The sequence below is a fragment of the Colobus angolensis genome, unplaced genomic scaffold (genome assembly GCF_000951035.1).
Source record: "Colobus angolensis palliatus isolate OR3802 unplaced genomic scaffold, Cang.pa_1.0 Scaffold21, whole genome shotgun sequence".
In the NCBI taxonomy this organism is placed as follows: Eukaryota; Metazoa; Chordata; class Mammalia; order Primates; family Cercopithecidae; genus Colobus; species Colobus angolensis.
Genome location: NW_012115266.1, coordinates 3,848,353 through 3,865,145, shown reverse-complemented (window position 1 = coordinate 3,865,145; position 16,793 = coordinate 3,848,353). Strand labels below are relative to the sequence as shown.

At 55.0% G+C, this 16,793-nt stretch overlaps 1 protein-coding gene across 1 annotated transcript in view; it reads left to right on the top strand.

Annotated features, from left to right (window-relative positions):
* Window positions 1-16,384, top strand: part of PACS1 (phosphofurin acidic cluster sorting protein 1) — a 29,803-nt gene extending 13,419 nt beyond the window's left edge. Inside the window, exons 8-20 of the mRNA XM_011942451.1 lie at window positions 1,195-1,310; window positions 1,452-1,587; window positions 3,138-3,242; window positions 3,924-4,030; window positions 4,721-4,875; window positions 5,068-5,178; window positions 7,037-7,139; window positions 7,626-7,668; window positions 10,492-10,534; window positions 10,829-10,964; window positions 13,059-13,285; window positions 14,788-16,081; window positions 16,127-16,384. Coding sequence (XP_011797841.1) covers window positions 1,195-1,310; window positions 1,452-1,587; window positions 3,138-3,242; window positions 3,924-4,030; window positions 4,721-4,875; window positions 5,068-5,178; window positions 7,037-7,139; window positions 7,626-7,668; window positions 10,492-10,534; window positions 10,829-10,964; window positions 13,059-13,285; window positions 14,788-14,903 — 1,398 coding nt within the window. The 3' untranslated portion in view covers window positions 14,904-16,081; window positions 16,127-16,384. The remainder of the gene's footprint in view (window positions 1-1,194; window positions 1,311-1,451; window positions 1,588-3,137; window positions 3,243-3,923; window positions 4,031-4,720; window positions 4,876-5,067; window positions 5,179-7,036; window positions 7,140-7,625; window positions 7,669-10,491; window positions 10,535-10,828; window positions 10,965-13,058; window positions 13,286-14,787; window positions 16,082-16,126) is intronic.
* Window positions 16,385-16,793: the final 409 nt, after the last annotated feature.

Below are 16,793 nucleotides of genomic sequence, written 5' to 3'. Positions count from 1 at the left end.
GGAGCATTAGGGAGGTAGTGGGCCTGGGGAGGAGGCACGGGTGATTAATTTAGAAAGGTGGCCCAGGCTGGTTAATGGCGGACCTCAGAGGCCCCACTAAGGACTCAGACTTGGCCAGGTGTGGTGGCTTACACCTGTCATCCCAGTAATTTTGGGAGGCTGAGGCAGGCATATTGTTTGAGCCTGGGGATTCAAGACCAGCCCAGGCAACATGGAAAAACCCCCATCTGTACAAAAAAAAAAAAAAAAAAGAAAAGATACAAAAAATCAGCCAGGCATGCTGGCATGCACCTGTACTTGGAAGGCCAAGGTAAGATAATCACTTGAGCCCAGGAGTTCAAGGCTGCAGTGAGCTGAGACCATGTCACCGCACTCCAGGCTGTGCAAGAGAGCAAGACCCTGTCTAAAAAAATTAAAAAGGATGTCGGGAGTTCAAGATCAGCCTAACCAACATGGAGAAACCCCATCTCTACTAAAGAAAAAATACAGAATTAGCCAGGCATGGTGGTACATGCTTGTAATCCCAGCTACTCGGGAGGCTGAGGCAGGAGAGAATTGCTCGAACTTGGGAGACGGAGGTTGCGGTGGTGCCAAGGTTGCACCATTGTGCTCCAGCCTGGGCAACAAGAGCAAAACTCTGTCTCAAAAAAAAAAAAAAAAGTGATCTGAGGAAAGGCAAAGGCCTGGGCTCAGAAGGTGGGATAGAGAGGGTGGATGCGAGAGTGTGGCCAAAGCAGGGACAGACAGTGGTGGCGTGGGGAGGAGGAAGGAAGGGAGCATCTCAAGGGAGATGCAGCTGGCTTTGGCCAAGGTGAGGAATGGGGCTATGGCCCTCTCTGGTCTTCTAGACCAGATAAGGTCTGGTCAGGGCGCCAAGGAGATGCATCTAGGGGTCCCCTTCTCACTCCTGGAGACAGCAGGTCATCAGTCCAGTCTTTGTTTGCCGGCAGGTCGTTTGTAACTGGATATTTACTGGATTGCAGCATACGGTTCCCCCACGGGCTGTACTCAGTTACCGGTGAACAGTGGCGATTTTCCTTCACCTGAGGCAAGAGATTTAGGACCACTTGCTTTCAGGAAAAGAGAATGAGTAACTCTCTTCAGGATGGTGATGGGGACTGGCCAGTGCAAGGAGGCTCCTGGGTGGTCACTGAGTGGGAGGTCATCTTCACTGTTTCCTCTCCTCCATGGTAGGAAATCACTGACCAGGACATGTTTGGAGATGCCAGCACGAGTCTGGTTGTGCCAGAGAAAGTCAAAACTCCCATGAAGTCCAGCAAAACAGATCTCCAGGGCTCTGCCTCCCCCAGGTACTGCAGATGGAAAGGAAGCAGAGGGTACCGGCTGCAGCTGTGCTTAGTGTGGGCTTCCGGGCTGAGGTAAAGTAGGGCTGGCAGCGGCTTTGGGGTTGGAGGGGCTATTTCACCACCCTTTCTCCACCTCCCTGGCAGCAAAGTGGAAGGGGTACACACACCCCGGCAGAAGAGGAGCACGCCCCTGAAGGAGCGGCAGCTCTCCAAGCCCCTGAGTGAGAGGACCAACAGTTCGGACAGCGAGCGCTCCCCAGATCTGGGCCACAGCACGCAGGTACTTCTGCGTCCCCCCAAAACACCAGGACCCTCTGAGATTCCCTGAACTTCAGGCTCTATTTTATTGGCTTCCTTGGACAGTTAGTTGGAGAGAAGAGGAATACTTGGAAATGCTCTGAACAAAAACTCTTGAAGAAAGACTAAATTAGAGAGGTCTTCCATATTCCTTACTTACTGCCAGTGTGGAATCGGCTTCCACGCCGACCCCTAGGGCGCAGGCACGGGAGCCAAAAATGCTGTGTGGTCCTGGCCTGCCCGGCTGCGAGTGTCGATTCCACACCACTGGTGTCTCTGCCTCCATCAGACGTCAGTCTGGAGATTGTGCCATGAATCTGCTGTTGCAGAGGACAGCAGCCTCTGGATCTCATGGGACACCCTGACCCGAGCTTCCGACCTGAGTCGGGAGCTGTGGTCGGTCATCGTGCTCTCAAGCCCAGAAGCCAACAATATTAAACTATTTCTTTTTTTTTTTTTTTTTTTGCGGCGGTCCGTCATTCTTGCTGTCTGTTGCCCAGGCTGGAGTGCAGTGGCTGGATCTCAGCTCACTGCAAGCTCCGCCTCCCAGGTTCACACCATTCTCCTGCCTCAGCCTCCTGAGTAGCTGGGACTACAGGTGTCTGCCACCTCGCCCGGCTAGTTTTTTGTATTTTTTAGTAGAGACGGGGTTTCACTGTGTTAGCCAGGATGGTCTCGATCTCCTGACCTCGTGATCCACCCGTCTCGGCCTCCCAAAGTGCTGGGATTACAGGCTTGAGCCACCGCGCCCGGCCATATTAAACTATTTCAATGGAAGGACCTGAGAGTGGGCTGGAGAAGAAGTCAGAAGCAACCGGGCCTTGGGAATTGTGTTCTCCTTTTGAAGGCCTCTGGTGTCAGAGATCTGGGACAGGGATTTTCCCAGCACACCTCACACAGTTCAGTTCTGCTAGGGTTAAATAGCCAGCCTGTTCATTCCCCTGATAACTTATCAAGTGCGTTGTCAGTGTGGCCTCCTGAGCTCCATGCTATTACATGGCTGAAAATGAACTTGAGACTAGAATAGCCCAGTGCCTGGGGTGAGGTATTGTCCTTCTTGTTAATCACTGTTCCTGAAATACCTTTTGTTCCCTTAGACAGCAGGTCCCCACACAGCACTCACTGCCACTCTCATTATTTCTCTCCCCACTGCCCTCGTTTCCGTTTCTCTGAGCACCTGCTGGCCGCCCTCTGCCTTTTCTCTCCTGGTTCTTATGCTGCTGCCCCTCCTGTCACCCGCACCGTTTCCCATCCACGAGGCTTGCTGCACCTCCCTCTCCACCTGCCCTGGCAAGACAACCACTGTGGCTTTGTTCCTTCTCTCCGTGTGTCCTCTAAGGACTCGCTTTGCTGCTGCTTTCTCCTCCTTTACATCGTGGTCTGGCCAGTGGGAGACTGAATCTCCCTCCCAAAGGCCTCGTATCTGTTCTCTCTGAACACCCCTGCTCCAGGGACTCCCCATGCACCAGTCCAGCAGCCCTGTCCTCAGGCTCCCTGGGGACTCCCTAACAAGAGACACTTTTGTTCCTGCAGATTCCAAGAAAGGTGGTATATGACCAGCTGAATCAGATCCTGGTGTCAGATGCAGCCCTTCCAGAAAATGTCATCCTGGTGAATACCACTGACTGGCAGGGCCAGGTAAGTGCTGAAACTGCGAGACCACGTGGGGGTCCTGGAGGGCAGGCAATGCTGGGGTGCATTGTCAGTGTGGCCTCCATGCTATTGTGTGGGGAGATAAGAAACTCACCCCTTCATCAGCCCCTGCCTGCTCTGAACTGAGCCCAGAACTCTGAGTTCTAGTCCAATTTCTGTCATTGTCCAACTTGCAGGATCTTAAGTCACTAACTTTGCTGTACCTCAGCTTCCTTATATGTTAAGAAACAAACAAAAAGCAACAGTAATTCCTCCAGGGCGCCAGGAGCGTCAGGCAGCAGAGTGGAATGGAGGCCCCTCGAGAAGCACCTGGCTGTGACTTCCAGGGCTGCCCCCGTGAAGGCAGGTCAGCAGGGCAGAGCATCCCTGCCTGCTCCCCCAGCGCTGTCCACCTGACTTAGACACTGGTGCCAGGGACACCTGGAGTGTCCTAGCATATGAAACCCCCTAAGCCTTGCCATCTCTCACACTCTGCGTGTCTCGTGGGTCGGCCCCACCCTCTCCTTACTGGCAGTCTGGAGACCTGGCTGCCTTTGCCCAGCTTCAGTCTGAACTGCAGAGGACAGGGGCCCTGCAGCTCGGTCTGGGCCTCGCTTGCCTCTTGGCCCTTGTGAAGGAGTGATGTGTTCTCACCTGTGTCCCTGCTCTCCTCCCTCCGCATCCCAGTATGTGGCTGAGCTGCTCCAGGACCAGCGGAAGCCTGTGGTGTGCACCTGCTCCACCGTGGAGGTCCAGGCTGTGCTGTCCGCCCTGCTCACCCGGATCCAGCGCTAGTAAGGGCTCTGGCCTTCACTCTCCTGCCCTTAGGGATTCCCTCTGACTTCATCTTCCCATCCTGACTTCTAAGCAATTATAGACCCTCCTGGCCTCATCAGACTAAGAATCTGCAGAGGGGCGCATGTTTCGGGGGGCGGGTGGCAGCAGCAGGCTGTGAGGCTCGAGGCCCCTGCAGACCCTAGAGGATCAGGGGTGGAAATACCAATTCCTGTGCTCCCTGCCTCCCTGCCTGGACTCCTGCCATGCCTTGACTTGCTTTATCCTCTTTAACCCATGATGGAGAGGACACACAGATTTTAAAAAGATCTTTTATTCCTTCCAACTGCAACATGCTGCTAGACATTCAAGAGTCAGTGCTTCCCCCATCCTTAGGGCCTTCTTAAAAGGCCCGAGTCCCTTGCCCTTGTAAAAGAGAACTGTGGATTCCAGGCTTGGGGGCACGCACCCTGCGTTAGCTTCAGCTGTTCTGTCTGCTTCATGGGCAATGCCCTCTGACCCGGATTTTTCTCTTGGTTGTGAAAGCACTGTGGCTTATTCCCTGTATGATCCTGTCTGTTTTATTTTGTGGATTGGTTTGCTTTTCCCCTGTGGGTTGTTGAGATCACAGAAAGTCAGCTCTGGGCCACCCGCTGGGCAGGATCCTGGCACCGCCTGAGCACTGCTATGACACTCCACTTCCTCCCCAGCTGCAACTGCAACTCTTCCATGCCGAGGCCAGTGAAGGTGGCTGCTGTGGGAGGCCAGAGCTACCTGAGCTCCATCCTCAGGTTCTTTGTCAAGTCCCTGGCCAACAAGACCTCCGACTGGCTTGGCTACATGCGCTTCCTCATCATTCCCCTCGGTAAAGATGGGCGGCACCAGGAGGGCATCGGGCATGAGGGTTCTGTAGACAGATACCTTGTCTGGAACAGGATGGTGGGGTTGGGGCCTAGGAAGGGACAGTCAAGAAGACCAAGGCCATGGCCAGGGACAGCTGCTCCCACACTGTCTCATCTCCTGACCAATTCAACACCTCTGGTTTTCAATCTACCAGGTTCTCACCCTGTGGCCAAATACTTGGGGTCAGTCGACAGTAAATACAGTAGTTCCTTCCTGGATTCTGGTTGGAGAGATCTGTTCAGTCGCTCAGAGCCACCAGTGTCAGGTAATGGCCCTGTGTAAGGAGCTTACTTCCACCCCCGGGGTCCACAGGTGCCAGCCTGGCTGCAGAAGGAGGCCGAGGTCATGCTGCTTTCCTCCCTGCAGCTCTCACCTTCCGGGTCACTCTGCCCATTCATTTTTCCATAAGTGTTTATTAAGTGGAGGCTCACTGTGCACAGCCCCTCCACTCTGCTTGTTTTCAGCCTCTGCTATTTGCTCTGCTCCTGTTCATCTGGAAGGAATGACGGCCATGCTGGCGTAGTGGGCAGGGCATCTCTAGTTGTAGAGATGAAATATGAGGAGCAGAGAATGGCAGTCGAGTGATGAAACAGTCACTTGGTAAATGAATAACGCCACACCAACCAGGTGCTTTCTTAAATATCAAATAAAGGTGGCAGGGGTCAAGGGCACAGTGGCTCACACCTGGAATCCCAGCAGTTTAGGAGGCCAAGGTGGGTGGATCGCTTGAGCCTAGGAGTTTGAGACCAGCCTGGGCAACATAGCAAGACCCCATCTCTACAAAAATACAAAAATTAGCTGGGCATGGTGGTATGTGCCTATAGTCCCAGCTACTCGGGAGGCTGAGGTGAGAGAATTGCTTGAGACCAGAAGGTTGTACTCAGGCCACTGTACTCATCACACCACTGCACTCATCACGCCACCACTCATCACGCCACCGCACTCATCACGCCACCACTCATCACACCACCACACTCATCACGCCACCACTCATCACGCCACCACACTCATCACACCACTACTCATCACGCCACCGCACTCATCACACCACCACTCATCACGCCACTGCACTCATCACGCCACCACTCATCACGCCACTGTACTCACCACACCACCACTCATCACGGCACTGCACTCATCACGCCACTGTACTCATCACGCCACTGTACTCACCACGCCACCACTCATCACGCCACTGTACTCATCACGCCACTGTACTCACCACGCCACCACTCATCACGGCCTGTACTCATCACGCCACCGCACTCATCACGCCATTCCACTCATCACGCCACCGCACTCATCACGCCACTCCATCACGCCACCGCACTCATCACGCCACTGCACTCATCACGCCACTGCACTCATCACGCCACTGCACTCATCACGCCACCACTCATCACGCCACTCCACTCATCACGCCACCGCACTCATCACACCACCACTCATCACACCACCGCACTCATCACGCCACCGCACTCATCACGCCACCGCACTCATCACGCCACCGCACTCATCACACCACCACTCATCACGCCACCGCACTCGTCACGCCACTGCACTCGTCACACCACTGCACTCATCACACCATTGCACTCCTCACGCCACTGTACTCGTCACGCCACTGCACTCGTCACGCCACTGCACTCGTCACGCCACTGTACTCTAGCCTGGGCAGCAGAGTGAAACTCTGTCTCAAAAATAAAATAAAATAAAAATTAAAAAATAAAGGTGGCAGGTATCAGAATGAGGTTGAGCTCTTCCAGGCTGAGAGGTAGTGAGGGCCTGGCACAGCTGAGAAGGAGGTGATGGCAAAGGTCTGTGGGGTGAGGCTCCTTCAGGCCACCAGATGGGTATGCGCAAGGACAGGCAGGAGCAAGTAGGCATGAGAAGGGTGTGAGTGGCCCAAGAAAGAGCAGGGCTTCAAGGAACTGCAAAGATTGGAAGGGAGAGGACCATCCTTGGGCTCATGATTCCTTCAAACCAGAAGGACCGTAAAGCCCCATCCTTCACTCAACTTGAGAGTCTGATGGGTCTCAGGAAGGGAGCCCTCTCCGAGAGGGTCTGCAGGTTTGCCAGCTGAAGTCAGTGGGGCAGTTAGTGATCTCTTGGCTTTTCTGCAGAGCAACTGGACGTGGCAGGGCGGGTGATGCAGTACGTCAACGGGGCGGCCACGACACACCAACTTCCCGTGGCCGAAGCCATGCTGACCTGCCGGCATAAGTTGTAAGTTTGACTTTGAGGGGTTTCTTAAAAATAGGTTGGGTGAGTTTGAGGAATCTTGAGTCTTCCTTGCTTTTTCACATTTTCCTTCTCCACATGCTGCATTCCTTCATAGGAACCCAAAAGGATGTGAGTGGTTTTTACCACCACCTCCCCAGCACTCCTTCCTTGCCCAGAGCCTCCCACCCATAGGAGCCTGAGTTCATCAGTTTCCTTGCCTGCCCCTCAGTATAAAGCAGCCCATCCTCATAGCTGGAACTCAGACGTGGGAAGCAGGGAGCGTAGTTTGCATGATCAGGTCATTTGCCCTAATTTTGTGAGCTCCACATGCCCACCAAGTCTTAGACCTTCCCCATGCCGCCCCGGGATGTGACAGGCAGAGGCAGCACAGCATCCGCTGCAGCCACAGTGAGACAGGAAAGGCCCATTCCCCAGCACTCCTCCCTGTCTCCCCTACTAACTGTGACGCTCTCCTGTGTCTCCCAACAGCCCCGATGAAGACTCCTATCAGAAGTTTATTCCCTTCATTGGCGTGAGTACTGACTCCCTCTGCTTGGCACCCCACCCATTCTCCTGGTCTTCCTGTTCCCCCTTACGCAGGAAAACGAAAGCTTCATCTAGAACAGTGGTTCTCCAGACACTGGAGATTTTGCCCCCAAGGGCTATCTAGCAGTGTCTGGAGACGTGTTTGGTTGTTATATTGGGGGCAGCCAGTGGGTGGAGGCCAGGAGGTCCCGCAGCAGAGAATGGCTTGGCCCCAAGTGTCAGTAGTGCAGAGGTGGAGAAACCCTGGGCCAGGACGTGGATTAGGCTGTCCCTTTTAGTGTCCACCTTTTCCAAATCACACACTGTTCCTGGGTCTATCACTGGTGTCTCCTGTTTATTACACCAGGCCCTGACCTTGCTGCCTTTGCCCAGGGAATGATGTCCAGACGTGGCTCAGGGGAAAGGGAGCTGCCTCGGCAGTAGTGGAAGGCGGCATTCAGAAAAGTCTGAAAACAGATACTTTTGTCTTCATGGTTGGATAGGCCACTGAGAGGAAGGCTTTCTTCTTTTCTATTTAGCTGGGGAGAAATCTCTATACTAGTAAACTTTGAAAGTCAAGGAAGAACCCCGTGGATGTCTCTGATGGCAGGTGCACTGCTGGCCGTCTGTTCATAAGCAGCTGGGCCACAGGCTCAGCCTGACCTAGAGAGGGGCCTGGGGAAGCTGTGCAGCCCTGCCAGGGACCGGAGCATGGCACCAGAGCAGGACCGAAAACTCCGATTTCCACTTACAAGAGCTTTGCATTTCCCTTCCAAACCAGCTTTTTCTTTATTTTTAATTTTTTTGAGATGGAGTCTGACTCTGTTGCCCATGCTGGAGTGCAGTGGCACGATCTCAGCTCACTGCAACCTCTGCCTCCCGGGTTCAAGTGATCCTTCTGCCTCAGCCTCCGGAGTAGCTGGGACCACAGGTACATGCCACCACGCCCAGCTAATTTTTTTTTTTTTAGACAAGAGTCTCACTCTGTTGCCAGGCTGGAATGCAGTGGCATGATCTCGACTCACTGCAACCTCTGCCTCCCAGGTTCAAGTGATTCTCCTGCCTCAGCCTCCCGAATAGCTGGGATTACAGGTACATGCCACCACGCCCAGCTAATTTGTGTTTTTAGTAGAGACAGGGTTTCACCATGTTGGCCAGGATGGTCTCAATCTCTTGACCTCGTGCTGCAGCCACCTCGGCCTCCCAAAGTGCTGAGATTACAGGTATGAGCCACTGCGCATGGCACGCCCGGCTAATTTTTGTATTTTTTTGCTGAGATGGCATTTCGCCATGGTGCCCAGCCTGGTCTCAAACTCTTGGACTCAAGAGATCCACCTATCTCGGCCTCCCAAAGTGCTGGGATTATAGGCATGAGCCACCATGCCCAGCCAGCTTGTATCTTTTTTTGTAATTTCCTTGAGGCTCCCTTGTAGCTTCTAGACAGGGAGGGGCTCATGTGGATGATGGGGCCTAGCTCCGTGCTCTTCCTGCTCTCTGCACATCCAAGATGTGGATGTCTTGAGTGATCTCAGGAGCTACCTGAGCTGGGGAAATCCAGCAGCCCCTTCTCGTGCCTTGCAGAGCCTCCTATCCTGCAGTCTAGCCACTCCCCGGTTAGCCCCTGGGCTGCTCCCATAGCCACGTCACAGGCCCCAGGACCATGGCCCATAGCTGCGGCTGGTGGTTTGACACATCTTCGTGGAGCTGTGAGTTGCTGCTCACTCAGGCCTCGCAACCGAGAGAGAGATAACAAATTTAAAACAAATTAAAAACCAAAAGAGCTAGCAACCTCATCAAATGCCAGGCGAACAAGGAGAGAAGGGGTGTTGTATCCAGGAAGCCCCAGAGTGGCAATTTGTTCCTCTCCGGGAATCAAAAGAAGGGCGCGTAGAGAATCGGGACGGACTTCAGCGAACACAGCCTTGCTGTCACAGCAGCCTCCAGGCAGCCACCTGCAGGCCTGTGCAGTAGACTTCGCCCCACCAGGGTCCAGCCCTCTGGACTCCCAGCCCAGCTGCCTCTTTGCTTGGGACTGGGCCTAGGTGATAGGGCCCAGGACTTCACCTGTCACTTCAGACCACAACCTGGATACTCACCTAGTCTGTGACTGTGTTCTTTTCTAGCCACTGGAGGGCCCAGGCTGTCCTTTCCAGAATTCTCTATGGAGAATTGAAAATTCCTAAGGAATCCCCCTACCCCCATTCAGTACTCCTCCAGATTCCAGTAAGACCAGAGAGGAGAGGGCTGGTGTCCACAGCTTAGCACATCCACTTGGCCTATAGACACTCCCACCTGGCAGAGACAGAGCCATCTTCCTAGGCCCTCTGCCCACAGGACCCTAGAGAAACGAGATCAGGACATCTCAGTGGTTCCTGCCTTCAGCTCTTTATCCCCAGAGAAGAGCTGCAAAGTCTCGCTTGCCCTACCTCATTGTTGCAACTAGGTTTTGTTTTGTTTTATGTTGTGTTGTGTTGTTTCTACAGCTGGGCTGCTCCAAATTTGCAAAGATTTATTTATTTACTTATTTATTTATTTAACATATTTATTTATTTTGAGATGGAGTCTCGCTCTGTCACCCAGGCTGGAGTGCAATGGTGTGATCTCAGCTCACCACTTCCCGGGTTCAAGCAATTCTCCTGCCTCAGCCTCCCAAAGTGCTGGGATTACAGGCGCCACGCCACCACACCCGGCCCAGATTTGCAAAGATTTTAAAGCCGACAATAAAATAATGTGTAGTGATGGCTCTTGTGCCAACCATCTGTTACTGGTTGGATCAGAACATGCCTGCTGTAATAGGAGGATCTAATGAGTGCCTCTTCTCTCCTTGCAGGTGGTGAAGGTGGGTCTGGTTGAAGACTCTCCCTCCACAGCAGGTGAGCCTAGGGCTTCCTTGTTCTGTGGAGTGAGGCTGGTGCCCTCCCTGTCTTCCCTGTAGTCCAGGAGGCCAGAAGTTAAGCTCTGGATGTCCTGAGGGAAGTCAGAGCTTGAGCAGGAAGCCTGTGGGTGCCTTCACTCCCCCGCTGCGGTGGTGGCTGGGGGAGGTGGGGAGGAGCCTGGGGCCAAAGGAGGAAAGCAGGCCATGGGATGGGAGGAACCCCGGCTCCTTGCCACCACCGAGTCAGGGATAGCTTCCTCTGGCCAACTGTGTTTGTCGTTTGTCCCGACAGGCGATGGGGACGATTCTCCTGTGGTCAGTCTTACTGTGCCCTCCACGTCACCACCCTCCAGTTCGGGCCTGAGCCGAGATGCCACAGCCACCCCTCCCTCCTCCCCATCCATGAGCAGCGCCCTGGCCATCGTGGGGTAAGGCTCCTGCCCATACCTGTCCTGCCATGCCCTCCATCAGGTCCACCCGGCTGATTCCAGTGACAGGCATATGGGCTTAGAAGGTAGCCACAGGAAGCCAGACGTGGTGGTGCACACCTTCGGTCCCGGCTACTCAGAGGCTGAGGCAAGATGATTGCTTGAGCCCAGGAGTTTGAGGCTGCAGTGAGCCATGACTATGCCACTGCACAGTAGCCTGTGTGACAACAAGACCCTGTCTCTCCAAAAAAAAAAAAAAAACCCAAAACACTAAAGTTAGAATTAGAGACGTGTCACTAGCCGGCCTGGTCATGGGAGGACACTTTCTGCCCTGTTTCACAGTATTGGGCTGAATGAGACAGTGTTGGTAGAGAGGCCTGTAAAGTGCTGTGCAAGTGTCTTGTTATGGGACCTCCCAAGTGGTAGAAAGAGCATGACACTTGGGAAATAAAACACGTGGATTTGAGTGGTTCTGTCTTCTGTCTGTCCACTGCCTTAGCTTGGACAGGTTACTGAACTTGAATTTCATCTAATGAAGAGAGTGAAATGGCCACCTTGCAGGACTGTGAAGCAGGTTACATAAGAACATGGAAACCGAGCGCGCTGGCTCATCCTGTAGTTCCAGTCACTCTGGAGGCCAAGGCCGGAGGATCGCTTGAGCCCAGGAGTTCAAAGCTAGGCCTGGGCCACATAGTGACGTGGATTGAGCTGTCCTTTCTAGTGTCCTCCTTTTTTCTTCTTTTTGAGAGATATGGATTGTCTCCTTTGGTAACAGAGGGCCTCTCTAAAGGAAACAATCCACGTCTCTAAAAAAGAAGAGAAAAAGAACATGCGTGTCAGTGCCTGGCACTGTGAGGCGGCCCTGCTGAGGTGCTGCAGCCGGAGCCGGAGCAAGCAGCGGAGCTCAGATTCAGGCTGAATCTCTGAGATCACTGGAAGCGGTGATATAGTGGGAGGCCATGTCTTTAGGATCTCAAGTATCTACAGTTTAGATCAAGGGTCCAGGAGCAGGGGGCAGAGGGAGGGTGGAGGGGTGGGCTCCTGACAAGAAGAAGCTGAGGTGAGGAGAGCAGGCATGGTCAGTGCTGGGAAGGAGCAGCCTTCCTCCCTTCCCCCATTTTGCTGCCTTCCACCTTTCCCTCTTCCCTTTCCTTGTAGCAACAGAGAGGATGGCATTGGCCGGTGACTTCTCCCGAAGTGCCAGTGAGGTATTGGGTGGTACGAGGCCTGCCCCGGAGCTAGAATCCCACCCAGTCCCTGGTCTCCCTCACCCTTTGCTCCTCAGGGCACTTCCCTCCAGGGTCTTCCGGAGGGAACAGTAGAGGAAAGGAGGAAGTACTCACTTGGCCAGATTCTGCTCTGGGGACCTCAGGTTCCTGGCCTCCTGGAGGCATTTTCTCTCATCTCGCCGCTCAGCAGAAGGGTTTCTGTCCAGCATGGATTTGGGCAGCCTTGGCAACAACCTTTCCCTTCCAAGTTAATCCTGTTTTTTAATGGAACCTCTGAAATGAGGCAGAAAGAGAAAAGTCAGATGACTTTCCTAGCCTGTGTACCTATTGTGTCTGACATCTCCTTTCAAGACACATCAGCCCTTTTCCCAGGAGCTAAAATTATTGCTGAGCTAAGAGTGCCATGAAAAGGAGAAAGCTACAGGTCAGGTGGCACCAGCCGCTGTCCTGAAGCTGCACTGGAGCCACCCACAGGGGCTTCTGCTGGGCGTGTGTGCATGTGTGTGTGTGCATGCATTTTGTGTATGTGTGCGTGCGTTGTGTGTATATGCATGTGCACGCATGCACTTTACGTACACACACGCTTTCTTCCTTCATAAAGCTTCCTCCTCTGCTGCCCTCGTCATCCTGTGAAGCTTTTATTCGGTTTCCTTTTTCTGACTTGGGCCTTTATTCTCCCCGGCTTTGTTCTCAAATCAACCTGATTCCCCTCTCCCACATGAGCTGCTCTGTGTGTCTGGAGGGAACAGAGCCGCAGCCTTCTTCAGCCTGCCCTCCCGGGGGTTGGCGTGTCCCCTACCCCACTGCCCATGTAGTTGGGAGCTGAAGGCAGAGCTCACCTCTCCTCTTTGTTCCCTTTCCTCAGGAGCCCTAATAGCCCATATGGGGATGTGATCGGCCTCCAGGTGGACTACTGGCTGGGCCACCCCGGGGAGCGGAGGAGGGATGGCGACAAGAGGGACGCCAGCTCGAAGAACACCCTCAAGAGTGTCTTCCGCTCGGTGCAGGTGTCCCGCCTGCCCCATAGTGGGGAAGCCCAGCTTTCTGGCACCATGGCCATGACTGTGGTCACCAAAGAAAAGAACAAGAAAGGTAAGTGCCCCCAAGGACAGGGAAGACCAGGGGCCACCAGGCCTCCCGTCTCCTCTTTCAGGGTCTGGGAATAAATCTGCTTTTGGGATATTTGGGATGAAGAAGCATCCCATGGTCTGTCATGGGGTGCAGGGGGCAGTCCCACCTCCTCTTGAGGGACAAGGCCATTCCTTCTGTAATGCGGGAAACCGAGGCTGCAGAGAGTTGCTTGGTCACTCTATGCTGAGCTAAAGCACTTTAGGGGCTGAGGCAGCGGCCACTCTGTATTGAAGGGGGCCTTTCTGGCCACTGCTGTCTGGGATGGACTGCAGACAGGGAGAGGTCTCTCTCTACCACAGCTCCGGGTCACTGTGACGCAGGAGCAGAGCACTTGCACCCAGCCCTGGAGGCTGCTCCAAAGAGGCTTCATGAGCAAAAGGAGGTGGTTGTGTTTTCAGGATTAAGGGGCATACAGTCCATTCTGGATAGAAGGGGTAGCTTAAGGAGCTGGAGGTAGAGTTGGAGCTGGCCCAGCTCCTGTGCATGGGAGTAAGGCAGGAACCCCCATGGCTGGGCCAGTGCTGTGCAGTGCCTGCCACCATTGGTGTCAGCTGGGGACCCACAACTGGCTGTGCACCTGCAGCGCTGGCATGACACTGACCCTGCCACCTTTGGGTGCTCCAAAGCAGCTGTGCCTATTTCTGTGTGTGCCTCCCCTCTGCAGAGTTCCCCTGAAGGGGGATCAGGCAGGGGGTTGTGCCAGGCCCACAGCCAAAACCCATGGCCTGCAGCACGGAAACTTGCAAGGGGCTCAGCAGTGCCCTCCCTGTCCTTACTTCCTTTCTGAAGTGGGAGTGGAACGGGGAGCACTCTCTGGCATCCCCAGGGCAGCATGAGGACAAACTCGTGCTCCACTGGCTCCTGCACAAAGCACACGCCTGATAGGGAGGCAGGCCCCTGCCCCACAGGCTGCCTAGAACGTTCCAGCTGGAAAGGACTTCAGAGACCATCTGGACCAAGGTCTTCGCTGAACAGGCGAAGATATCGAGCCCCAGGGGGAAGAGTGGGACCTTAGCCAAAGTCACCAGCCCAGTGCTGGGACCGGGTCAGGAACCTAAAGATACTGACCTGCAGCCCAGTGCCAGGGAGGAGGGGTTGCTTTGCAGATCACCTCCCCTCGCCACAGGAAGAAGGGAACAGTGGGGGCTGGGGAGGAGAGGGGTGATAGCTTCCCCAGGGGCTGGGACACAGGTGGCCTTGCTTGCTTTCCAGTTCCCACCATCTTCCTGAGCAAGAAACCACGAGAAAAGGAGGTGGATTCTAAGAGCCAGGTCATTGAAGGCATCAGCCGCCTCATCTGCTCCGCCAAGCAGCAGCAGACTATGCTGAGAGGTGCGAGGGCGGGCAGGGCTGGGAGGGCAAGAAAGGGACTGGAGAGGGAGGCAGGCAATGGCCCTTCCCTAGGGGCCCTGGGGAGATGGCCTGAGCAGTTCAGTCACCGCTCCTCTCCCTGTCACCCCCAGTGTCCATCGATGGGGTCGAGTGGAGTGACATCAAGTTCTTCCAGCTGGCAGCCCAGTGGCCCACCCATGTCAAGCACTTTCCAGTGGGACTCTTCAGTGGCAGCAAGGCCACCTGAGGCCCTGTCTCCCAGCCACTTTCCCTCCTGGCACTGCCACCAGCCTCACCGCCTGCGGGCAGGGGGAGGCCAGCAGGCCCGGGCCCAGCATCCCTTCCCTGGCACCAGGGTCTGCCTCTCACTCGCCCAGGTCCCAAAGGACCGTGGGCACAGGGACGCCTCTTCTCCCCTCCCACCCATCCCTGCGCAGCCCCTCCTCATTCCTGCTTTTCCCCTTCTCCCTCCTGCTCCAGGCCCAGGGCGTGATGGTTTTGCCTTCTGGTCCCCACAGTCCCTGGGACTGAGTACTCCAGGCCTTCCTTCATCCAACTTCCAGCCTCCTTCTTGTGGTATCAGTTCCCTTCTCGGAAATGGGAAAGCTGGAATCCTGGTCCCTAGCAGGAGAGCCTAGTCCTCCCCTGGCCCCTCCAGCCACCAGGGTGTCCTCTAAGATGCAGCTGCCAGATCCACTCACTCTGCCTCCTCCAGCAGGACCCAGGGCCACTTTCCACTCTTGTGGGGTTCTCCGCCTGCCCCAGAGCTTCCCAAGGGAGGGTAAGGGGGCACCCTGAGCCCACGGGACCCCTGCTCCACAGCTCACAGGGGCAGGAGGCAGCTCCCCCACCTCCAGGACCCTGTTGCTATGGTGACAGTGTTTCGAGGACAGAGGGGCCTCACAGTCTCTCCCACCACCCCCAGGTTCCCTGCAGATGTCGTGTGTGTCCTGAGTGTTTCTTTGATTCTTTGCACACCAAGTCTCTTGGTTGTACCGTGTGACACACCCTGTGTATCAGTCACTGTCTTCATGACTTCAGCCCTTGTTGATGATGCTCCTGCCTCTGTCTCCCAGCCCCTCACCCAGCACAGCTCTGCCTGGACTTGGAGAGATGAGAGGCAGACCACCACCACCATACATGCTATCTCTGGCCCCTCGGACATCCCATTTCATCTCCCATTCATCTCCCTCCTCCCACTGTGTCAGTTTGTCTGCCTTTCCTTGGTGTGTTCTTCCCCCTCCTTAGGCCCCAGCCTGGGCCCAGAACCATCCTCCCAGCCAGGTTTCCCTCCAGCAGGCTCCTTCCCTCCCTGTCACCTCCCTCTCACCAACTGGGGGTCTGAGCCCCTCAGTCTTGACCGTCCATGTTCTCAGGAGTGGTTGAGGACACAGGGCCCCCCAGCCCAGCCCTCCGCATCCCCCAGCCCAGCCCTCCGCATCCCCCAGCCCAGCCCTCCACGCCCCTCAGCCCGGCCCTCCGCACCCCACAGCCCCTTTGGAGCTTTTCTCTTGTTCTCTCAATCCTTCCCAGAAGTTTTTGCACAGAACTCCATTTTGAAAGTGTTTTTCTCATTCTCCATACCTCCCCCAAGCTCTCCTCGTGCACTTCCCAGGGCTCTGCCCTGCTGTCCTGAGCGTCTCCTGGGCCAGAGAGAGGAGATGGGGGTGGGAGGGACTGAGTTGATGTTGGGTTTTTCATTCAATAAACTGGTGATTTCTTAGCGACTGCCTTGGGCTTCTGTGCCCCCTCACTGTGCCGCAGGAGCCGCCCAACCCCTTCTCCACGGTGCAGCCCAACTCCGGTGAAAACCCGCCAGGAACGTGGGTGGAAAGAAGCATACTCCCATGTTCTCAGTCATGGAAGCAGGCATGAAGGTGTCTCACCTGGCATGAGGCAGGCAGAGGTCGGAAACAGGAAAGATGCCATTTCCACACCAAAAGCCTATTTCTCCCCAGGACCCACCATCCCCAAATCCCACTTCCCAAGGCAGTGACGTGTTGAGTGTGGCTTCCCCATCTTCTGATCAAAGGTTAGAACTTAGCTTCTCTCCCCTGCTCCAGGTTGGTGAAGTCTGAGCCAGCGGGGTCTTTGCCTCTGCAGGTGGAGGGAATAGGGCTGAGGTCCATCTGTGTTG